The 23641-nt window shown below is 34.9% G+C and overlaps 1 protein-coding gene across 7 annotated transcripts in view; it reads left to right on the top strand.

Moving 5' to 3' along the window:
* Positions 1–23641, top strand: part of Wnk (Wnk kinase) — a 280436-nt gene that overhangs the window by 244089 nt on the left and 12706 nt on the right. For 6 of the 7 annotated variants that reach the window (XM_069837316.1, XM_069837319.1, XM_069837318.1 and 3 more), the window contains one exon: positions 12465–15266. The exons of the other annotated variant lie outside the window; for it this stretch is intronic. In XM_069837316.1, the coding sequence (XP_069693417.1) occupies positions 12465–15266 (2802 nt within the window). The remainder of the gene's footprint in view (positions 1–12464; positions 15267–23641) is intronic. 7 annotated transcript variants of the gene reach the window in all.

The following is a 23641-nucleotide window of genomic DNA, read 5'->3' as shown; positions in this document are numbered from 1 at the left end:
CAGGTCTTGTTGGAACACACCTCTGCCATCCGGAAATGATTTTTGCAGCTGGGGTACGATTCTGGTTTCCAATAAGTGAATATATTTGTCAGAATTCATCATTCCCTTGATAGGTATTAATGCTCCAGGCCCTTCATGTGTAAAACAACCCCAAAACATTACTTTAGGGGGGTATTTGGGTGTTTGTTGGAGATGAGCTGCTGTTACTTTTTCGGATCCTTTCCATACGTAAGAAACACGGTGGCCGTGGACCTCGAAATGAGACTCATCGGAAAAAAGTACATTCTTCCAGTCATTCACTGTCCAGTGTTGATGTAATTTTGCCCACATTAAGCGTTTTTTGCACATAACAGGGGTTAGCAGTTGCTTCTTAATAGGCTTATGAGCCCATCGTCCAGCTTCCAAAAGCCTACGCCGCACTGTTGTGACGTGAATATTCGCCCCAGTGGTAGCCATTAACTCGCGGGTTAAGTCGACAGCAGTTAGTCTAGGATTTAATTTACTTTTCCTGACAATTAAATGATCATCTGCAGGTGAAGTCTTCCTTTTCCGGCCACAGTTTCCTTTTTTCTGGGGTGTGATGGATCCAGTCTCCCTGTATTGTTTTATGATCGAATTAACAGTAGCCAAACCGATGTGACATTCTGCAGCAATTTGCCTCTGTGTCATAGAAGAATGCTCTGCTAATGTTATAATTTTAGACCGTTTTCGTGGAGTTGTATCCATTTGTGAAGATGACAGAATGTACACAGGATTGCAGTATTAAGTCTTCAACACAACTGAAATGCTTATAAGTACAAAACGACAGGCAAAATGTCACATATTATAAAAAAAATAATAACGACAGACCTTCAACAATGAAATTACACGTACTACAGATGTCAATTAAAACGGTATGAGCAGCTGTGAGGCCAACAATGACAGAAAATGTAAAAAATATGTCGTTCGGATAAATTTACACGCTACTGTATGGTCTCTTTGAGTGATCCTTTTGGTTTGTTTCCTGAATGAATCATGCACAGTTTTTACCCCATAATTTTGTTCTGTTCACTTCTCTTTCCAGTAATTTATTAACTGCTATTGCAGGGAAAGAGGACAGTGCCAGATTTATAAATGGGTCCACTGGATTGGGGTACAGGGTGCAAAATTTTGGAGAGCACAAGAGACAATTTTTTATTACTAGCTACTACTAGGCATTATGGGAAATTAGCTGCCATACTGACGTCATGAGAGCTAAATTCTAGCGATAATCTGGAACATGTTCTATGTAAAAGTTGGATATGCCATTCGACTGTCAGTAATTCACTGAAGCAGTTGTAGCTTTTCTCTTTTGTTTATCTAACTCATTGCAAAAAATTGAGGAAGCAGTATTGAAACTTAGTTGCTGTGAAACTTTGAGCTATCCAAGGATCCGTAAACGCAAAGTTTTCACTGATTAACACTGCCAAATGGAAGTAATCCTTGATGACAGAACATTTCAAAATTGGCATGTCCATCAGAACCATTGATTCACTTATTGCTAACTTAGGAAGCAGGAAAGAGGCTTTTGGAATACTGGCAAAAAGTTTTAATATTTTGTCAATGTTAACATCTCTCAGGGGAGCGACAAACAAAAATTTGAAGATTGAGGCAAACAAGTTTGTCAAGTGCTATCCGAAGATATTGATACAGTTTTGCCTATGTTGAACTGGAAATCTGTGAAAACAATACCAGAGTTCTGCTCTTTCATAAAACTAAACAACCTCCAGAGTACATTTCCAAACCTTGAAATGCATTACGAATGTTGCTTTCCTTGCCAGTGACGAATTTCACAGCAGAAAAAACGTTTTCTGTTCTCAAACGTAACCGTCTGACTCTGATGTGTTGCAAAGAGATGCTACTTTGAAAAGGGACTTTTCAGAGATTATAGATAAATTTGCTCAGGAAAAAGCCTTTGGTCTAAAGTGTAATTGTACATACCTGGAATACTTAATTTTCATTTTTGTTACATACCAGTACCCATCTTATTAATGAATTGATGATCATTTCATTATTCTTTTCCCTTCATATTTAATATTGTATTTCAACATATTAAGCTTAAACAGTTTTGTAAGGGAATGTAATCGTAAAAAGGAGTAAATAAATATGTGTGTGTCCAATGCCTGCCCACTTTACTTAACGTGATTCGAGTTCCGCATGTTGCGGATAAATGGTAGGACTCTGACCCATTTTTAAGTTGCACGCCACTTTGGTGGGCCATGATGTGCATGATGTGTTTCTGTCGAGAGTTATGTCGTATACTAGGATAAGTGTATGTGTAAGTGTTCCTGTAAGTGTAGTGTAGGGAATGGGTGATGAAAATGAGGAAGGGAGAAGGGGGAACCCAGTGCCGGCATGTAGCCTACTCCTGTCAAATAGCACGAAAGGGGTTGCCACACTTAACATCCCTGACAGACGAATCACTATCAACAGTGACATATGCCTTCTCTTCATATGCATTGCAGAGAGAGTTGGGATTTAAGAAGTAGATATTTTTTACATTATTATTACCGTAATATTTCACTTATAATGGGGACGCACCATTTACTATGTCCAGGATACCTAGAACCCTAAAAGAGGACATGACAGTGAAATGCTCTGTTGATTTTACATTATCCTGATATCTATTTAATTGATGACTGCTTTATGCAAGATATCAAATAAATGTGCATTAAATTTAGTCGTAAATCTCGCAAGAAATTTCGCCATAACATGAAACTTTTTTTCTTTAGTCATTAACATGAGAAACATATTTTCATAGTGCAGTTACAGTATTGGCAATCGAACTTCACAGGAAACTAAACCAGAAGATTGTCATATTCACTGAAAACTGCTCATATTCAACAGATAGATTCTTTGTCCATAATGGCAGAAGAGTTCATCTTCGATTTCAATAGCTCTTTATTCAAACAAAGTCTATTAAAAATAGTTCAAGCTGTGAACACTCAGTTCCAATTGAGGCAACATGTAAACTGTAATATGCCAAAGGAGTAGTTATTTTCCTCCCGAAATTAAGACACACTACTTAATAAAAATGTCCCAATATTTATGAACAAAGCAGTTTTGGGGCAGTTTTTCTCCAAGTACTTTACCCGTTTTCTCCCACCATTTGAAACTTATCTTTTTGCCATTCTATCAGTACTGAATAACGTAACTGTTTCATGCAACATGTTAATAATTATCATTGCTTTGAAGAAATTAACTGTACTACAGATCGAAAATAGCAATGTAAACATTTATTTTTATATCAGTATATTAAAAATGATCATAAAATATCACTGCCTCATTTCATTTTGCACTATACATAATATATCTATATAATATATATAATTCCCACCAACTTCACAAATAATACCTAAATCATCACCACTGCCACTGGGTATTTACGTATTTGCAGTGTGAATAAATAAATACATACCGTACCTCATGCAGTTAGTAATGTTATCTTTACTTCTCAGTTCATTTACATAAAAAATAACGGCTCTGATTTAAGAGCTATACAGATACATCTATTTCTTGATACGTGCATTATTACAGAAGTATATTCTTGCTGTATAATTGGTGAGGACCTCATTGATTTGTCAAGAACTTCCTTCTTGAGAGTAACTCTAGATTGTGTATATGCACTATACAGGGTGTAGCTGTGACTTTGTTACCGAAGTTTTGGTGGTAGAAATAGGGTTGCCAGATTTATTCTAGGAAGGGAAGATTTTCATACAAATTAAGGAAGATGTATGTGAACTTCCCAAGGATTTAGTAGTAGTGGTATATAATTGATTATTTCGTAATTATGTAGTAAGCATCAGCCGGGCAGCCATATTCCTCCAATAGAGGTGCAGGACACATACTTTCTCATTACAGTGTAAAGAAGCTGGCAGTATGTCAATCATAAGAAAAGATTGAACATTGTGCCCTGGACCTCTGTTGTGAGATGATGGCCTACTAATGCTTACTACATAATTACCGGTACCGATTCTTTATTGTTTAAGATGTAAGGGCATTACCATTCGTAATTCTATTTTAGACATTTAACATTATAAATTACATAACCTGTATCGGTATGTTAGGTCTACATAAATATTTGCAATACCGGTATAAGTGTAATTAAAGCCGTTCATACATAGGAAACCATGAAACATTACTAACATTATTCATATTATTAACATGATTTGGCAGCCTGAAGTAATTTTGTATTTTTAATTTTTGTTAACAATTTCTCTAAATGCAAATAAAGATTTTCAGGTATAACTCCCTGTAAAGTTGATTTGAATAATTTCGAGGGAAAAATTGTTCCGGAGCCGGGTATCGAACCCGGGACCTTTGGTTTAACGTACCAACGCTCTACCACTGAGCTACTCGGGAACTCTAACCGACACCGATCCAATTTCTCCCTCTATATCCACAGACCTCAAAGTGGGCTGACAACCGTCAAGCAACCAACTTCGAGTGCACACTAACTCCGTGTGACTTAAATTGTGGTTTTTCTGTTAACGAACAGTGACGTGTATTATGCAAATAGTGTGCACTCGAAGTTGGTTGCTTGACGGTTGTCAGCCCACTTTGAGGTCTGTGGATATAGAGGGAGAAATTGGATCGGTGTCGGTTAGAGTTCCCGAGTAGCTCAGTGGTAGAGCATTGGTACGTTAAACCAAATGTCCCGGGTTCGATACCCGGCTCCGGAACAATTTTTCCCTCGAAATTATTCAAATCAACTTTACAGGGAGTTATACCTGAAAATCTTGATTTGCATAATACACGTCACTGTTCGTTAACAGAAAAACCACAATTTAAGTCACACGGAGTTAGTGTGCACTCGAAGTTGGTTGCTTGACGGTTGTCAGCCCACTTTGAGGTCTGTGGATATAGAGGGAGAAATTGGATCGGTGTCGGTTAGAGTTCCCGAGTAGCTCAGTGGTAGAGCGTTGGTACGTTAAACCAAAGGTCCCGGGTTCGATACCCGGCTCCGGAACAATTTTTCCCTCGAAATTATTCAAATTTCTCTAAATGCAAACACACATATCTTTACAAAAGTAAATATCTGCATATACACTTAACAGACTCCATGTTGAAAATAATTATATTGAGGGGAAAAAATGTAGTTAACCTTCAAATTATGGAAAACGTACTTTAAGGTAAATATATGTAAGAATACGGGGGGAAACGTACAATCTGGCAACCCACGGTAGAGGTGATCAATATCCACAATTTTCATGTAGAAAACCATGTCTGGAAATATTTCGTTTGGGTACAGGTAGTTATATATCTTGATGTGTCTGCTAACTGGTGCAAGTAATAATACTGCAAACATTTAATTTATGGCATTATTAACTTTTACTTGATGCATACTGGCTTAAAGAGTATTGCAGTCAAATAATTTCTACCAATGCTCATTACAGAAAGTGTTCAAAAGGTCTTCCACCAGCCTCAGTGTAGGTGCTGTGTCATAAACTGTTGCACCCGTTTGAAGGTTTCTGGCATGTTCATAATGATATCACAGGCAATTTGATCTTGCTGCGAGGTTCTCTTCTCATCCAATTGGCGTGTTATAAAGCTCAAAAGAAAAAATCCACTGGGATTAAACCAGGTGAACTGACAAGCCGATTGCTTTTAAATACATATCAGCAAGAGCTCTTAATGTAAATCTTTAAACTAAAGAAACTGAAATTATTGTATGTATGTGTATATGTATTGCTTAACCCAAATAATCCTAACATCATACACGAAGAACTCTATGTTTAAACTGGGGTGAGGTCTTATTGCACTAGTTTTGAGTTCGATGACAGCTAGCTTTCATTATGTACTCTGCAAACAAGGTTCTGTTTAGTGTTAGCATGGAGTCTGTAATGTTTAGAAACATCACCATAGCAACATGAAAGTCAAAGTTAAAGACAACAAATAATTTTTATCATGGTCCCTTAATTGTTTTAAAATGTAAGTCTGTAGTTTCCCATTTTGTTACAGAAAGCAACCTGATTACACATATCAGGACTTATAACTACAAGTACCAAACAAAACATTTCCGGGTATGGTTTTCTATATGAAAATTGTTAATACTGATCACTCTTACTACCCCTAGAAGTTTGTAATAAAGTTAGGGTTACACTTTATAGGTTTTTGTTTAGTCAACTGTCCGAAGATAGGTCTGAACCTCACAAGTGACAGCAACATAGCACCACTTATGAGGAAACTAGGCCAGGGCAGCCAGTTCCTTTCACCATAATTGTTCTTCCTCTGACATATATTATCAAGTGAGATGTACTGCCTGATAATGGATGTAAGCCATATATCAGCCAGAACCTCAATCAGAGGAAACTTTATATGAACAGGTTAAATATGATCTTATGATCTTAATAAAGAAATTAAAATAGAATATGAGATTGCAAAGGATTAATAGATGAAACACAGCTTTGTATTATGAAAGTGTATAATATTCCGTACTAGTGCCCATTTTCTTATTTACTAGGAATTTGTATATTGTATGAATCGTAGTAGACCTCTAGATGGTTCTGTATATAGAAAAGTAGAGTGGCAAAGCTTGTAGTGTTGAACTTGCTTGTGGCGTAATGTTGCTGTATTGAGGTAACATTATTTTCCTGGAAGATTTAGTTATATCATATTAGATGTATTAGGTGCTCACACTTTCTTCTAATGACAATACAATAAAAATAGACTTCATTATTAATGTTGATACAGAAAGGTCATGTGTTAGAATCCAGTTTGAATCATTTCTAGATACAAGTAGGTTCCATTAAGTGTATTTTCCTGCCTTAAGTGGGATAATACTAGGATTCCCATAATTCTGGATACGAAAATACGGATTTTTTTGTTTTTCCAGAAATTGGGGATATTAATTGCATTGAAGAATACTATTTACTATATTGTACCAATACTCAATACACTATCCAATGATAACGTGACTAGAATAAATGCTGTAAAGCCGAAAGAAAATAAATAATTAACAGACTGACTGCACATATTTAACATAAAATTATCATACAAAGACATTCATGTAGACGCTAATACACCTTCCTGATTCTGCCTGTTTGGAATGATATTTGGGCTGCCTAAACAAAAGTGATCGGATTAATTCAGACACTCTGTACAAACTAATTATATTACTCTCCATTCCTACCTCGAACCAGAAAATACGGACATTTCGTCCCTTTTTAGTTGTATGATACAGACATGGGTATTAAAATACAAACTGTCCGTACAAAATACAGACATATGGCAACCCTAGATAATACTAACAACAATCAATTTTATTATTAGAAAAATCCTAGTAGTACTTTCATCATAAGTGAAATTCAGGTCGCAGATATATTTTGTACTTGTTTGAATAAGTAGAGAATAATGAAATAGTATGTGAAGAAAAGTTCTAATATTTTTGCATAACTGGTATTAAATTTTTATTTTAAAGTGGAAATTATTTTGCAGAGGAATGACTGTTAGCAAAGTACTGTAGTCTCAACATCAAACACACATTGGTAAAATTTTTTGTAAGAAAATATATACAGGTAAAACTAAAAAATCCGACATGCGCACGCACACACACACACACACACACACACACACACACACACACACACACACACACACACACATACATACATACATACATACATACATACATACATACATACATACACACACGAAAGTAGTTGATCTAGAACAAAGTCATGCACAATAAAACCTACAGGTTTAGCACAGAGGTAGTGAGTGGATAATGGCTTTCATAAGCTTCGTCATTTTGATCTAACAACTCGCGAGTTATGAATTTATTAATGTTCAGTTAAGTTCTACAATATTGGCAAGTAGCCACAAGTACTAGGAGGATTTGCTTTTAAATGTATTTTGTGTGTAAATTAAGGTAGAACTGTAACTCAGGTTTCTCAAATTTTAGTTATTGAGCTTTTCAGCCCAGATAGGATTTCAAAATAAAAATATTCATATACATATAAACAAAATAGTTGTAATCTGTTATACACTCTGTATGTGTAAAAAACATATCTAGGTTGTGGAATTCCAGTCCAGAGTTGCCACTGTCAGTCTACATTTGTTCGATTTGTGGGTTTGTAACTTACAAAGAGAAGGTAGAATGGAAGACACGATAATTTAATGAAAGTCATATGAAATTGTAGGGTTTGAGAAATAGACTCACACATCTGGTTTATAGCTATAGACGATCAGTCATTCAAAAAAATAATAATAAATGTAGTAGTATTTTGTAAAACATTTTTGTCATCTAAATTTATGACCAGCCATCAGTTGCAGCTTGTTTGCGAAATGTTTATTTGGCCACACACATATATAAGATACACTAAAACTGTGCTGATGGAAACGGAATGACAAGGGAATGGAAAATTAAGAGGAGAGAGACCACACACACTGAAAGCTAACTGTTGAGATGATATAAAGACATTGTCTCCATTAGTCAGTAGTATACACGTGGTGTATGAGGTACATTTAACTAATGGATTAGAGCAGTCACCCCTACTAACTGTTCAAATAGTGAATTAGTTCACCTGCACAAAGAAAGCATGGTATGTTTAGCGATGTAGGCTACTATGCAACAGGGGCAGGGTTCAAATTTTTGCGTATCAAACATTTTTTTTTTTCACTTCATCATTTTGTAATGATTAAATATGTTAATTAGCTTGATATTGTTTTCTGAAGTTGACATATGTTTAAATATATTTATCAGTTATAGCAAGACACTCAAGATAAATATGTTTGCATATATTGTATGTGAAACTGAATAAAAGGCTACAATTATCATGATGCAAAAATGTATGCAACAGTAGGGAATTAGGTATGAAGTTAAGAATGAGGAAATATTTTTGATTTATAGACATTTGGACTGAGGATCCTCAGACATACTAGCTCACATTGCTATCTGTTGAGTTATGCTGACTTGATACATTTACAGACGAGCAGCAAATGAAAGGTAGTCATAGAACTTCGCTGACTGACTTTTTGAGGGTCAGATCTGCAGTGGATCTGTGCACTTATACAAGTCGCCAAGTAGGAACGTAGGTAGTCATGAGTGCGCCATAGTACGAAATAATCACGTGCTTCTAAGAACCAATCAGATTCAGTCGAACTTGTTCTGTTGCAGTGGAAAGTTTCTCTCGTGGCAGCTCTGTTTTTTTTTATTGCTTCTATAATTATAGCTTTAGTGCTAAGTTAGATCCTCCAACAGAAGTAAATTCAAAGAGAGAAGTCCTGAAAAGCCAAACCAGAAGGCTGGTGCACCACATCCATAACTACTTCAAGCTTTCGTGTTTCAGTAATTGGCATTGCCAAACCTCAACAGTTGCCTGCAGTATCGGCATACATACTGTACAGCAAATTACAGGTGAGGCGAGAAAAAGCCAAGAACAATGTTGCATGGCCAAATTTTCGTCCCTTACATAAAAAATAATCGAAAGAAGCAAGTGTGTCATTTAGACCATTTCAACAAGGACCTCTTGAGGGGTAAAGTATTTTAAATATATGACCGTTGTATATATCTCACGGTGAAGAAATTGATTAGAGAAATGGAAGACAGTAAATCTGCATGGGAAAACTGTTAGGCACGCCGAGAAATTGCAGGAGAACTTTTTGAAGGAAGTAGCAGAATATATCTTGCACTCATAACCATCAACCTTCAGGAGTCTGATTCTGACGGTGATTCCAGTGCGTCTTCAGAATAGGTTAATTTTAATTTATTTCTCTATTAGGGAAATTTTTGTTTCAAATACTTAACCGAAGTATTTTATTTGAATGTGTTTTCATCTTACTTTTATTTAATATTTCAACAAGTAGTATTCTGAAGTATTACATGTAGTCGTTATATAATTTTATTACATATAATGTAAATAATTTTATTTTTCTGGTGGTGTAATTCAACTTGATTTTTAATATACTGGAACAATATAGTTTAACTGTTTAATGAATTTAAATGTAAGAATTTTGCGAAAAAAATTAACTTAAAAACCGAATTAAAATTAAGGAACCTATTGTTTTCATTTACATATAGTCCTAAAATATTAGCTCTTTTCCAGAAATATTTAATTAAGTTTTTCCTCACTTCAGACTTTAAATACATTTAGAAGCCATAGATAACAGATAAGTAATATAATCATATAATTGTACACGAAGCGCTAGTGAATTATTTAATTCCTTATTATTTCAACAACTATTACCGACTACTACTGAATTCACACGTTCAAATACATAATTTTATTTTATAATTTCTTTCATTCATGCTCCAATTTAAAATCCCACATTTACAACTCGAGTGCATGTAAGACGTTGCAGCCTCTTAATGTATATCTCGGCGACCCACGTTCCTACATGGCAAAGAGTATAGGCATTGTGCAGGGCACACAGTGTGCCAGTATGTGATAATTGTTCTAGTGCAACAGGTGATTGGGGTGGAATTCATAAATCCAATGCTGACAAGTGAGCCATTCTACCTTTCCTATGTCAGCATCGGGAACTGGTACTGCCACCCCAAGACTTCATCTCATCCTATTTCTAACTATTGCATATGATAGATGAAATTGAGGGGTGGTAGTGTGTGTTGGTGGAATGAAAGATGTGAAAGAAATATCCTAAGAAAAATCCTTTAATATCTTCCTCCACCACAAATTTCATCACGATCTGGCTGGGGATCGAACCCAGGATACATGGATGAAAGATCAGCCTGCTAGAACTGAGCTACAGACATAGTGTCGTAGAATCTGTTTACCACTGGTTTTTAAAAGTGAGTTTCTGGAAAAATGGCTGGCTGTGTCTAGGTGCATTTGTGTTTACTTTTCAAACTCTACAATTTAATATGGGTTTCATTCAGATATTGCGTTTCCACATCGAAACTTCTCCTTGTTACTCCACATCTTGGCATGTAGCTTCTGTTCTTTTAGAATTTTAAGGTTGATCTCTGTCAAACACTTTTACAACAGTCATTTTCTAGAGATCCTATAGTATTTTATGAATTATTATTATTATTGTTATTATTATTATTATTATTATTATTATTATTATTATTATTATTATTATTATTATTATTATATACACTATTACAATATCATTTTCATAATTCGAAATATCAAACTTGAATGAAAGAACCATTCATAACGTAATTGTAAGCACAATGAGATTTGAGGGTGTGATTTTTTTTTTTTTTTTTCGTCAGAATGTATCCTTTAATAAAGTAGGTGTATGAGAAATTTATACTACATTTTTAGCTTCAATATTCCAATACTACATTGAAATAAAAAATATTTTATTTCATAGTTACTCAGTAAGTGACTAGATAGATAATGGTCAAAATATGCTCCAAGTTGGAGATGGATGGTGGTTTTGGAAATAATGCAATTTCTTCAGATAATTCATAAGTTAGGTAAATCTCTTTCAAAATGTCTTGCACCATTGCAGTATGTGTCCATCAGGATGGAAAAAAAATTTGTTAACTATTTCAAAATTCTAATGAGGCTTACATTTAATTTCTTGAACAGGTAATAACATGATGGTAGGTGTCTTCATTTTAACCTGCAGATTGGAGCACTGAGCTACATTGGTAAATGCTATTAGGTTTTGTTCACTCTTTAAAATTTTGGTTTTAATATTCAAAACTGCAGTATTTTTCTAAATTTAATACAGTTTGTTTGTTTATGTTTTCTTTTCTTCCATATATTTCAGGTAGCATGTAATCTAATAAGTATAATAGTAGGATTATTTGATATCAGTCTTAATTAAGTAATACTGTATTCTACAGTTTTAGAACTCAAGAAAAAATACATTGATCACATTTTATGTCTTTAAAATTTTTTTTTGTATTACTGTCACTGATATTAATTGCAATGATATTTTACGAAATAAGCTTCCATTCTGTGATGTTTCTTTCAGCAATTTCAGTTGTTCACCTCCAACAGTCTTCTTGTCTAATAAAAGTAAAATAATTGGATTCAAACTCTTTCCCAGATTTAAAATTCTAATAACATCTTTTACACTTTGTAGGGAGAATTTTCCCTGAGGAATCCATTCATTCATTCATTCATTCATTCATTCATTCATTCATGTGCATTCATCATATCATACATGCATATCCAGAAATTAAATTGAAATAATATATGTAAACATTTTTAGGAATATTACAAAAGTCGCTAAGAAAATTAATCTTGGAAAACTGAAAATAACTGAATTAATTTAATTTTATAGATTTTTGTAGCAATTAACATCATGTAATGTTCAATATTTCCAGTAAAGTAATTTTTAATGATAGTTCCAGTGTTGACTGTCATATAGAATTGTTGATTTATGTAGCTACTATAAGCATATTCTAAGGTAGACACGCATCTCTTGTAATTTGAGGCACACTTTATTTATTTATTGTAAAACTTTGGTTTCTTTTCCGTCAATTTTTTTTTGTTCCGAATTCCTTGGGACTTGAAAAAAAATAGGTTTCGACAAATACTGGAGCAGCACACCAACCAGCAGTTCTCAGACCTGTCACCACTATGAATACTAAACCAGAAATACACAACCAGCTTCATCAACATACAACATTTCGACTTCGTACACCGCCTATGTCAAGGAAAAGACAATTACCACAGACACCAGGAGAAAGTGGCTTTAAGTCTGTAACACATGAGAGAGATGGCTTGGATAAAGGGATCTTTGTCAGTGACTTGGATGGCTTTATGTGTGAATCATTATACAAAAACACTCCATGCAATACCAGCATACATTCGGATAACAAGCAATCAACACTTGAGTCATCTTCATTATTATCAGTGCCATCTTCCTTAACTAATGCCTGTCCACAACAAAATATTATACAAGATATCGAAACACCATCCATCTCTTTTCCTTACAAACATGAGGCCCTAAACTCATTTTTTACCCAAAATGAAATGCCTGCACATCTGAAGAAACGAACAACCTTAAACAACAATAATTTGCAGAGTTATTCAGAACTTTCACCTAATACACATCTAAATCAAGACGAAGAAGGGAGATCAGATTTACAGACCAATTTAACTCACCCATTGCAGTTATTGAATCATGTCCAAAACATAAATATTCCGACCCAGCACACAATACCAACTTCAAAACGGCATTCTGTGATAAGACAGAATAGCCTCCCTCCTCACCAGTGGTATCTTCCCCCTCAAACAGTACCACCACCAGAGTTATCTCTGAAGCGAACCAGGAGCATTAATATTGCTTCACTTTCCCAATTGGGAAATACTAGTCATCGTTACAGAAAACATAGTGGTGGTGCAATGTACTTCGATCGCGAAAGTTCACTCAGAAGTATTGAAGAAGGAAAAGGTGACTTTGGAAACAGTACTTTGGGAAAAGGCTCAAGATTTTATGATCGTATTAGTGAGTCCTGCCTCGTTCAGAATCAAGCCTTTAAAAATCAGGCTGGAAAAGAAAAGTTTGGTTCTGAGGAAAGCTACAGACATCAACATCTGTACAATAATCCATTGTTGAATCATATTCATCAAAGTAATTATGGATCAACAAACTCTGTGACTATGTTAAGTCATAGTCGACAGAAGTTGCACAACTTGAAACATCCATCGAAACTCAGTGAATCATTTCCTCCACACAGTGGACTGCCAAATACTAGCCTTACTCATGCAAACAGTGTTGCAGATTTCAGACAACTTTATCCAGAACAAGCTCGAAAAAGTTCTACAGCCGAACGAAGGTACAGAACTACGAGTTTGAGTCGAGGTTCTACATTAGATGATGGAAAGATATCAAAGACGACGTCTAAAGATTCACTGCAACCCATTCAGAGGTGGTACAGTTTTTCTGACCTTGAGAAAATGGGTAAAAGTGCCCTTCAAGGAGATAACTTTGATACTTCAAGACAGCATGGAAGAAGCAATGTTAATGAATGTAAAACCTCACAACCCCGCAGAAAGCTCCCTATCCCACCACATTCTGCTAAACCATTTGACCCTAGTCAGAAACGTTCACTTCCAGTGCCCATACTGAATAAGCACGCATCTACTGGTGACTTGACAGCAAACCAGTCACCTCCTACTCAGAGACCACAATATCGTCGTTGTACTAGCATTGAAGCTCCCACGGCACAAGATCAGCCTCTGACACAGCAAGCATCATTAATAATCCCGCAACAAAATCAGAATAGGACAAAGGTAAATCCATGGCACAGTACAACAGACATTGTGCGAGATATTGCCAATCCATTCAGGAAACTAATTAAACCTTCGCATCCTTCATGTAGCCACGAATCCCTTGATGCACTTCCTAATTATCCTCAACCCCAGAAACATAAGGAATCAAGCGAGATGTGGAATTGTGCCATTGACACTGATAGAAAAACTGCGAAGCCCAGTTACTTGTCATTAAGCCAAGAACCCAGAGATCTGCTTAAAGCAAAACTGAAACAGGCAAAGAGTATGAGTAACCTTGCACTTTATAATAGAAACCAAGCACTACGTGTTAGTCCTAGTTCCTCTCCGAAATCTAGTCCCACCATGTCACGTACTTCCCTTCATCCTAATGATGCTCTTTCTGTCAACCAAAATAAAAGTGACTTAAGAGCTTGTGTGCCAGTTTCTGAAGAGTTTTTAAGAGATTTGGATCCGGTGTATCATACAATTCATGCTGGCATGAAACCACCAAAATACTTAGTTGATTGGGAACAGAAACTCCAATATAGGGGTAACAAGGAAATGGAAGATGCATGCAATTTATCAGAAGGTAATTCTGATGATATGGAATACATGGACAGCCGCTCTTACTTCGAGACTGAAGAATCTCAAGAGGATGATACTTTTTACTCTCATATAATTCCTTCTACATCACCACAGGACCAAGAAGACATTTCTCAAAGACTTCATAGAAATATCGAAGACTTCTTTAATGAAGAGGGAAATATACAGGTCAGTCCTGTTCACAGAATGTCTGCTTCTGATCCAAAAATTCACTACACAAGATCACATGAAGATCTGTTGCATACACAGTACTTCAATCCTTCGAAATTCAGTGCTTCTGCTCTGGAGCACATACGAAGAACAGAAGAAATGGTGAAACAGCATGAAGAAGAAATTCCCCCTTATTTACCCAACAGTGGCGAGGATCAAGGAGTCTTGTCTGGTGGCAGATTTGAGAACTGCAATGATGCATACCTTGATGGCAGAAGGATATATGAAGAGCCAAGGAGATACGTTTCAAACCACAGGAGTAGGGAAAGTGATTTGTACCAACATTCTGTGATGGTAAGAAATTCTTAAATTGAAACAGTTATGTCCCAGAAATGGAATGGGAAAGGTGTCTGGTTATGGAGCATGCTGGGTTATGGGAGCGCTTCTGCTTTTTCTCGTATGTTGGTTAGGGTTCATGGCTTTGTACAAAGGCATTTGCAGGTCTCAGTATTCAGCCATTGGAAAATATATTTCCATACATAATGTTTTTAAACTCTCGTAGTTATATACATATTAAAAGTGAATAATTTTTTTTTTCGTAGGTTACAATAATAAAAATACCATGCATTTTCTATACCATATTAAAAGTTTTTTTTTTTCGTAGATTACCTTAATAAAAATACCAAGCCTTTTTCTATGCCATATTAAAAGTGAATATTTTTCTTTCTTTTTGTAGGTTACCTTAATAAAAATACCAAGCATTTTTTTTTAAACTCTGGTGTACCTTGCAAGCACCTAGAAAACAGACTTCCAGGAATGATATGAATAGCAAAAAGATAATTTTGAGTATACAACAATAGACTCTCTCTCTTTTTATTTTATTTTACGTAATTCTCCTGTTAAACAAGGTCTATTTCTGTTTCTGAATGAATGAAATTCCATTTTTTTCTGTTCCATTTCCCTGTCACCTCTTCCAGCAAGCCACTGCTCTAACTTCGATTACATGATTATATGCTCTAATATTGAAAGCATAAAGTATCTTATCCTTACAATTGTTGCAACATCAGGAACCAGCCATAATTCAGTCATTCAACAATTGTTGCAACATCAGGAACCAGCCAGAATTCAGTTATTCAACAATTGAAGCGTATGCGCAAACAAACATCTATGGTACATTTTTGTGATAGTTGAGTTATTCACAGAACAAAGGTCTATAATGTGTCCTAGATCCATATTTGCAGGTAGTTTGAGCGTATCTCAACAAATGGTCTCAGTATTCCGAACATTCTAAAGCAAAATGCACTTTAAAAATCATGGAACAAAAGTCACATCACATTGTTTGAGAGAGTTGATATGTCACATTAGACTGTGTAAGCATGCAACTAGTGCATCTAGTTTTTAAACATATGAGCTTTAAACTTTTTACAGTATTGCTTATGTATTGTGAAAGTCTGGTATCTAAAGAGGAAAACAAAACATGTAATAATATTTGAGTATTAAAAGCATCTACATATCCTCCTTTTAAAGAAAAATAGTTAATTATTGATTACATTTCACTTTATAACATTTCTTAACCCTGAACTGCTCGTGCCCAGTGTAGTCGCTTGATAGCTCATGCATTAGATTCTAACAAACTTCATTATTCCGTTTGTTAGTTTATATTTGCATTAACATATATTACACACACAAAGAGTTTTTTGTTATTGTATCGGTATTTTTAATGATGTACATGCAATAAATACAAAATTATTAATGGTTTTATCATCAATATAACTTTTATGAACATTTTACACAAACTGAAATCTCTATTTGAAATATTCTTGTAAGAACACTTTTCCCTGAAACAAATAAAAGCTGGTTCACAATAAACCGGGAACGAGAACCAGAATGAAAACGAGAAGCAGAGGACGTGAATATGAAAATTTTTGATTCACAATAAACCGAGAACGTAGATGACTATGCATATCGATATGTATGTCAATAACGTTATGTAAAGTCGATATTGCCCATTCTGATGTTATTTGTGTATAATTGACCAATGGTGTTCTCTCATGAGTACAAGGCAGCCAACATAAACACAGGTTAACCGACTTCGAAATTTCAATTGAAATATTTCATTAGGTACGGTACTATAAATATGCCCATGCATCTTTATTATCACAACCTATTTTAAGTCTACCATAACTTAAAATAATTAGAGAAGAAACATTTGTAATAGAACAAAAATGAACACAACAGTAGTTATTGAATTGGAGCATGAATATTTAGTGTGTAGTACAACAAATACAGTAATAAAATATGATTTGCTTCTGATCAGTGTTCAAAGATGCAGCTATTGAAAGCCACGTATTCTCCTTCATTTTCTCATCTTTATACGAGGTGCGCTGCTATCGTAAACGTGAGGATTTTCCTCAACACTCAATATTAGAATCTCATCAAATAAAACTTGCTCCATGATGCACAGTACAGAACAAAATAATGCATAGGTTATGTCACGGTCTTCTTGCTACAAAATATACGACAAAATAGCTTTTAGATGGCAATAGAATGAATCTAGTGGGCTGTGATCGGAAACGTGAACGCTAAAGTTGAAACTTGGCCAACTCTCCGTTCCCAATCCCAGGCTCCGGCAAGCTTTTCATTAATTGTAAATGCTCACATTTAAATGTACACATTTTAACAATTTTACCGTTTTCGTTTTCGTTCCGATTCTCATTTCCGGTTTATTGTGAACCAGCCTTAACAATTTCAGAATTCAGTATATTTATATTTCTTCGTAACATAGCCTATTTTACGGTTCTGGGTATATAACAGTTTTAATTTTCTTATTTTGTAATAAAAAGAACTGTTTTGTAAACAAAATGCACAATATTGAAATTTGTATCCGAATTAGAGTCCAGACCTACATGTCAATTCTCATCTAAATCTTCGTTTAACCACATCAGTAGTTGTTCATTTGACATGATTTAATCTCTGTAAGAAATTAATTCCTGTATTGTTTTATAAGGAAGTAAAATGAAACAAACTAAGGTACTGACCCAGGAACAAAATTTGGGCCACCTGAATTTTTCAAGTTCCAGTTATAACATACTGTGCATGCTCAGTGCTTATGCAGTACTGTATAACTGGAACTTGAAAAATGCAGGTGGCCCAAATTTTGTTTCTGGGTCCGTACATACAGAACAAAACTATATAAATAATCAGTGTAGTTACTTTCAACATAAAGAACACAGAAGGAAAAAACACCAATGTTAAATGTTCAAGATGTGACAGGTGCAAATAATAATAATAATAATCAATAACGAGCACTGAACTCAACTTCACGTAGAACTAACGCAATAACTCCCATGTTAAATAATATCTAACTTTGATGCGCAAGAAGAAGGCAATGTTGGGGCAGCAGCTCCACATCTGCAACAAAAATGAAATAATAGGAAAATAAAAATTGTTAGATTCTATCTAACTGTGCGAGGGATCACAGGTTAATGTGAAATACAATAAATTAGTGCTTCAGCTTTTATGATTGTTTCGTTGACTGTTAAGGGAAATGTGTTGTAATCCATAAAACATTACACTAACTTTAATATAATTTTGGGAAGTAGGGTTGAGTAATATGAATCAGAATTTCAGGAACTGAGCTACGATATTTTATAAAGAGGTTAATATTATAAAGTTTCCATTTATCTTATACATAATTGGGACGGACACAGAGTTACATTCAGAATGATGAGTTCTTGTACATGTCCTAGTTCGGTTATGTTTCTATATAGTCCATTTGCATGTATGGGTGAAATGTGATAGTATAGGGGAGAGATTGATTTAGGGATATGGTGTCAGCATGAAAAATGGATAAATGAAAATTCATAATTGATTTTGTTTGTTAGTTTATAATAAAAACCTGTCATTCAGTGTTGTTTTATAGGGCATACATTATAAAGTGTGAAATCGACAAACTGTTTACTAAAGTTATTGTACTCATCAGTAATTTATAAAATGCAACATTATGACCAGTTCGGTTTTGTTTCCTGTCAAGGAAACTAACATTGAAAGTTGGAGCAACAGTTTCTGTTTTCATCACTGCACAAAAATACATATTTGTCATTTTGAATGGTGATATACTTACGAACGTATTTGAAGTGAAATTGTAATTATTAGTCACAATTTGTAAGTTATATATATTGTAATGTAATATAAATACTGCAGAACATTAAGGAAAGCGTTGGTCGAAAGTCTAAATATATACCTATTACCTATATATACCTATTTATATTGCAATGAATAAACCACATCAATGAAGTTCAAATTGAATGAAACGTTTAAGAATGTGATAGAATATCTTATAGTTATGTAGCCTTAATTATAGATATTTTTACTTTATGTATAAAAGCCAATATGAAATACAAAGCAGTATATTTATTACAGTCTAGAAGAAAGATCTTAGTTTCGGGATTGACTTATGTAAGATGTCACTCAAAGTTCGCGTAATTTTAACATACACTTTCGTAATATGTAACCTGTTTTATAATAGTAATTTAGCTTATTCTGATTACATTTATAGGTAACTTAGGTATTGTGAATGGTGGGAATGTTGTGAAGGCCTTAAATCTGCGCTAGTATGCAGTGTTTGTAATAATGGAAATGTGTTCATGAAGAAAATGACTGAATTGGATTTTGTATGTTGTATATGACCATCACAGTGATACACTTCCTGCATTATGAATAAAAGCTTTATTTAGTAAAAAATGCATATGCCTGGAGTACGAATCTACCTTCCAGTATATTCTAGCCCCAGTGCTTAAATGGCTTATTATGCTCGCCCTCTTTATGGGGAACCAATTGATCTTCATTTTCATAGAAAAGCTTCTCATTCTATATACCGGTACTTTGGGAATCCCTTTGTTATGTTCTTTTCTTGTCCATTTTGCTTTTATAATAACGCACTGCTTTAAAGGACTGTGGTTTTAATATGGTGGGATTTGGGCTACAACATGCAGTTGAAGCATGGAGCTGTGTTTAGAAACTTGTGGTGTGAGGGCATAATTGAAATGTGATTTATTCCTTGAAAAGTCATGATTACTCTAGTTGCAATTCCCTATATGATTTCCTTCCACAGTCATTATTAAATACATACCTAAGCGTATTTTATCTTTCATTAGTTACTGCCAGATGGCATACTCCATAAGAAAAATTAAATTTGTTAAAACCGTGAAAACACATTTTATTCCAAATTCTCACCTCTCTTCGTGAAACTAGTAACGACAGTTACTGTCTGGAGTTCATTGTATCATTTCTAATTAATTATGATTGTCTATTAATTGCATACAGATGTGTTATTTTATATTTTATTTCCGTAAATCTTATAATTTAACATACCTGTTGATAGATACACTGTCCATTAGGTAGCATTTTTGTCTACCACTTTATGAGCATGTTTTTTTTTTGTCAAGTTTTTTTTTCTGTGTAAATAAATACATGTTTGTTACTTCAATCTCTACCTGGTGGAGTATATGGCTATACATTGGATTGGATTTGCTTCAGCGCTTCTTGGAGAATGGCTTTGTGAAAATTTGACATTATTAATCACTGACTGATAATTTAATTAATGAATTCTTTTACAGCTTCCTCATAGCATGTATTATGAAAGAATAACACTAATTTATGATATGCCTTGGAACACACAAATTTGTGAGCACAAAATCTATGGGAATACAAAAATATCTTAATGAAATTTCTTTAAACACATTTGCATAAATTATTTTGTTAAGAGCACTTCAAGTGCCTTGTGGCTTCTAAGAGAGAGGATCAGAGTTCAGTACCCTGCAGTTCCTTTATTGTTGATAGACAAAGCAAATGTAGAGAAGATTTTCAAGTTTCGGTACTTAGAGTTATCCTAACATTGTCAGACCTCACACCAGCATCGTTCTATTGTCACCCTATCATCTCACAGCCTCTAGATAGCCTCTGTATTTTAGTGGAGTCATTAAATACGAGGGTTGATTAATGTCATGGCAACTTTTTTTTTCTTGTCGAAAATGCTCTAATGCAGAAAATTTAATATATACATTTGAAACTGTACGACATGTACTTTTAAAGTTAGCACCACATGGTGTATGGATGCTGGAGTCTCTGGTAGGGTAGACGTACAAACATGAGATTTTGAAGTCATCATTTTGTTCTCATACAACTGATCATTTGTACAAGCTGTTTAACATCATTCAAAGTAGTCTGCTAGGTTGTCCACGGTTCATTGTCATCATTGGGGAAGACTGAAAATACTATCAGCTGCATAGGATTCGCTAATGTGTGCTACCTCATGTCAAACTGCACTTACATTGTCTTATGTGTTGGCAAAGCATTTCCCACACAATGGCTTCTTCACTTTAGGAATAGGATCGAAGTCACAAGGACTGTGATCAGGAAAATAGGGAGAGTGTAGCTAGATCTCCCATTCTCAACGCTGTGTGAGGTCTAGCGTTGTCATGCAAGAATATAGCTTTGCCCAACAGTTGTGGACGTTTCTCTCATTCTGCATGGCGAAGATGGTACCACGGAAATGACGTGTAATACTGTGTATTTACAGTTCGTCTCTCATGAACTGGATGACACACTAAAACACTTTTTGACTGCCATATACCAAAATGATTATCAGCTTTGTAGGTGACGGATTTTGTCATAATTTGTGTCTCCATGATGATCCAGGATGACATCATTTATTGGACTGTTGCTTCAATTCGGGCCCTTATGCTCGTGCCCATGTTTCATCTATTGTAATGATACGGTTCGGCATGCTATTTCCTTCATGGTGAAATCTTTCCAGATTGATAGAACATGTTTCATATTGTGTCCACTTCTGTACCTCACTTAAGTGGGACACCCACTTGGCAGCAATCTTCCGCACATTTAAGTCCTGCCATAGAATTCGGCGCACTGACAGTGCAGGAATACCTGTATGCTGGGCTAATTCCATCATAGTCCAGAGTCCTGTTTTACATTAGGCACTGCTTGACCACAGCCACCGATACATCTTTGTGAGCTGACACAGAATGTCCATGGTGAGGCAGATCAGCAGTAAGTTAATTCTCTTCCCTGTTGGAAAGCCTCTATCCTCTTTGCCACTGTATAATAGGGTATAGCATGATTGTCCAATGCTTCCCATAGCTCTGCATGACATTCTCGTGCATTGCAGCCATGGGGAATGTCTATCTTGATGTACGAATGCTTTTCAACTTTGGTTACTTCCATTACACACCACTGTCATCAGATGACTGACATAGGGAGCGTGATCACGTCCAGACTGGTTTTCTCATACCTCATCTGATGACAACATTAAGACATTCATGAAACATTCTTTCAAACATATGTATTAAATTTTCTGTGTTAGCATATTTTCATGAAATATAAAAGTAGTTGCCAAAGACTTATAAATCAATCCTCTTAAAAAAGTTACTCTCTTCTAAATTTAAAGCTATGCTTAGAATATACTGATTTCCTAAAGACAAAATGGTTTCCCGTAAATAATAGTTCACTTATAACCCATTTTAACTTGGTAAGTACCTCTTCACTGTTTCATTTGTGAGCAAAGTTTAGCTATATTTCTATTGCCCTGTCATAATGAAATATACATAGAAAATGTTTTCCTAATATGACAAAACTCATCGCATGCTCTGATTTTTGGGATATTATTTCCTTCTTCACAAGTATGTGCCCTGCATTGTTTTCTGAAACATTTTCTTGTTACTAAACTACTTGTTGAATGGTACGTTTAATAGAAGTCTAATGTTATTTCCAGTACTGTTTCATAATTCCCTTATAATAGTCTTCATTTCATTTTATTAATTACATGTTTAAGTAATCTGTTTTGCTTTCGGCTTCTGTTGTTTCATCCCCCTAGATCTTCCATTACGCTTAACTCATTTAAACAAATACTGTGTACTGTTAAATTGAAATTCTTTTTTTGCATTTCTTTGTATCTCTAACTAAGACCTTCCAAGCCCCTCTAGGCTAGTAGGATGAATTCCTCTCGGTTCCTACTATTCAGAACCTGTAAAAACAATGTAATTAAAGTGCCTGAAATAACAGTAATGCGCAATTAATTTTGTTCCATATATGAAGCATTAGGCATGATGAATATTAAAAATAACATCCCTTCATAATTACCTTGTTTCATTCATTCTAAACATTTACTTTGAATGTGACTTACTGCCTTCACTTTAGAAAGCTTTGTTTATTGATGACTGTGGGAAATCAGATTTGATGAAGTTCCTGCTTGGAGTATGAGGCGATTTATTATGGTGAACGTCATGAGAGAAAATATCTCTCATATTCACTTTATTCTTTATATAATATGTGCAAATATATCAGCTATTCCTATTATTCTTCCTCCGGCCTTCATTTTATTACTTTTATTTAGTTTCTATATGTTTATCCAAAGCATTGTTTTCCTATAGGTAATAATGCTTTGGCGCGAAACTTCTGGATAGAGAGAAATTCAAAAGACGTTTACCTAAGTCTTCCTTGCACAGAAACGGAAATTAGTAGTAAAGGTCATAAGTGGTGGGTGGGACTGTTCAGCAGGTAGATTTTCCATTGGTAGTGTTAACTAATGGATCACTTTTAAGGATAGCATTCTTTGCGTCAATGTTTCCTTTTCACTGATACAAATATATTGTCAGAAAGAAACTAATTGTGTAGCAGATTTTGCGTACATTCTAATTAAGATAACTTTGTAT

The sequence above is a fragment of the Periplaneta americana genome, chromosome 10 (assembly GCF_040183065.1).
Source record: "Periplaneta americana isolate PAMFEO1 chromosome 10, P.americana_PAMFEO1_priV1, whole genome shotgun sequence".
NCBI lineage: Eukaryota > Metazoa > Arthropoda > Insecta > Blattodea > Blattidae > Periplaneta > Periplaneta americana.
The sequence above is the reverse complement of the archived record's forward strand: the minus strand, read 5'-3'. Positions and strand labels throughout refer to the sequence as shown.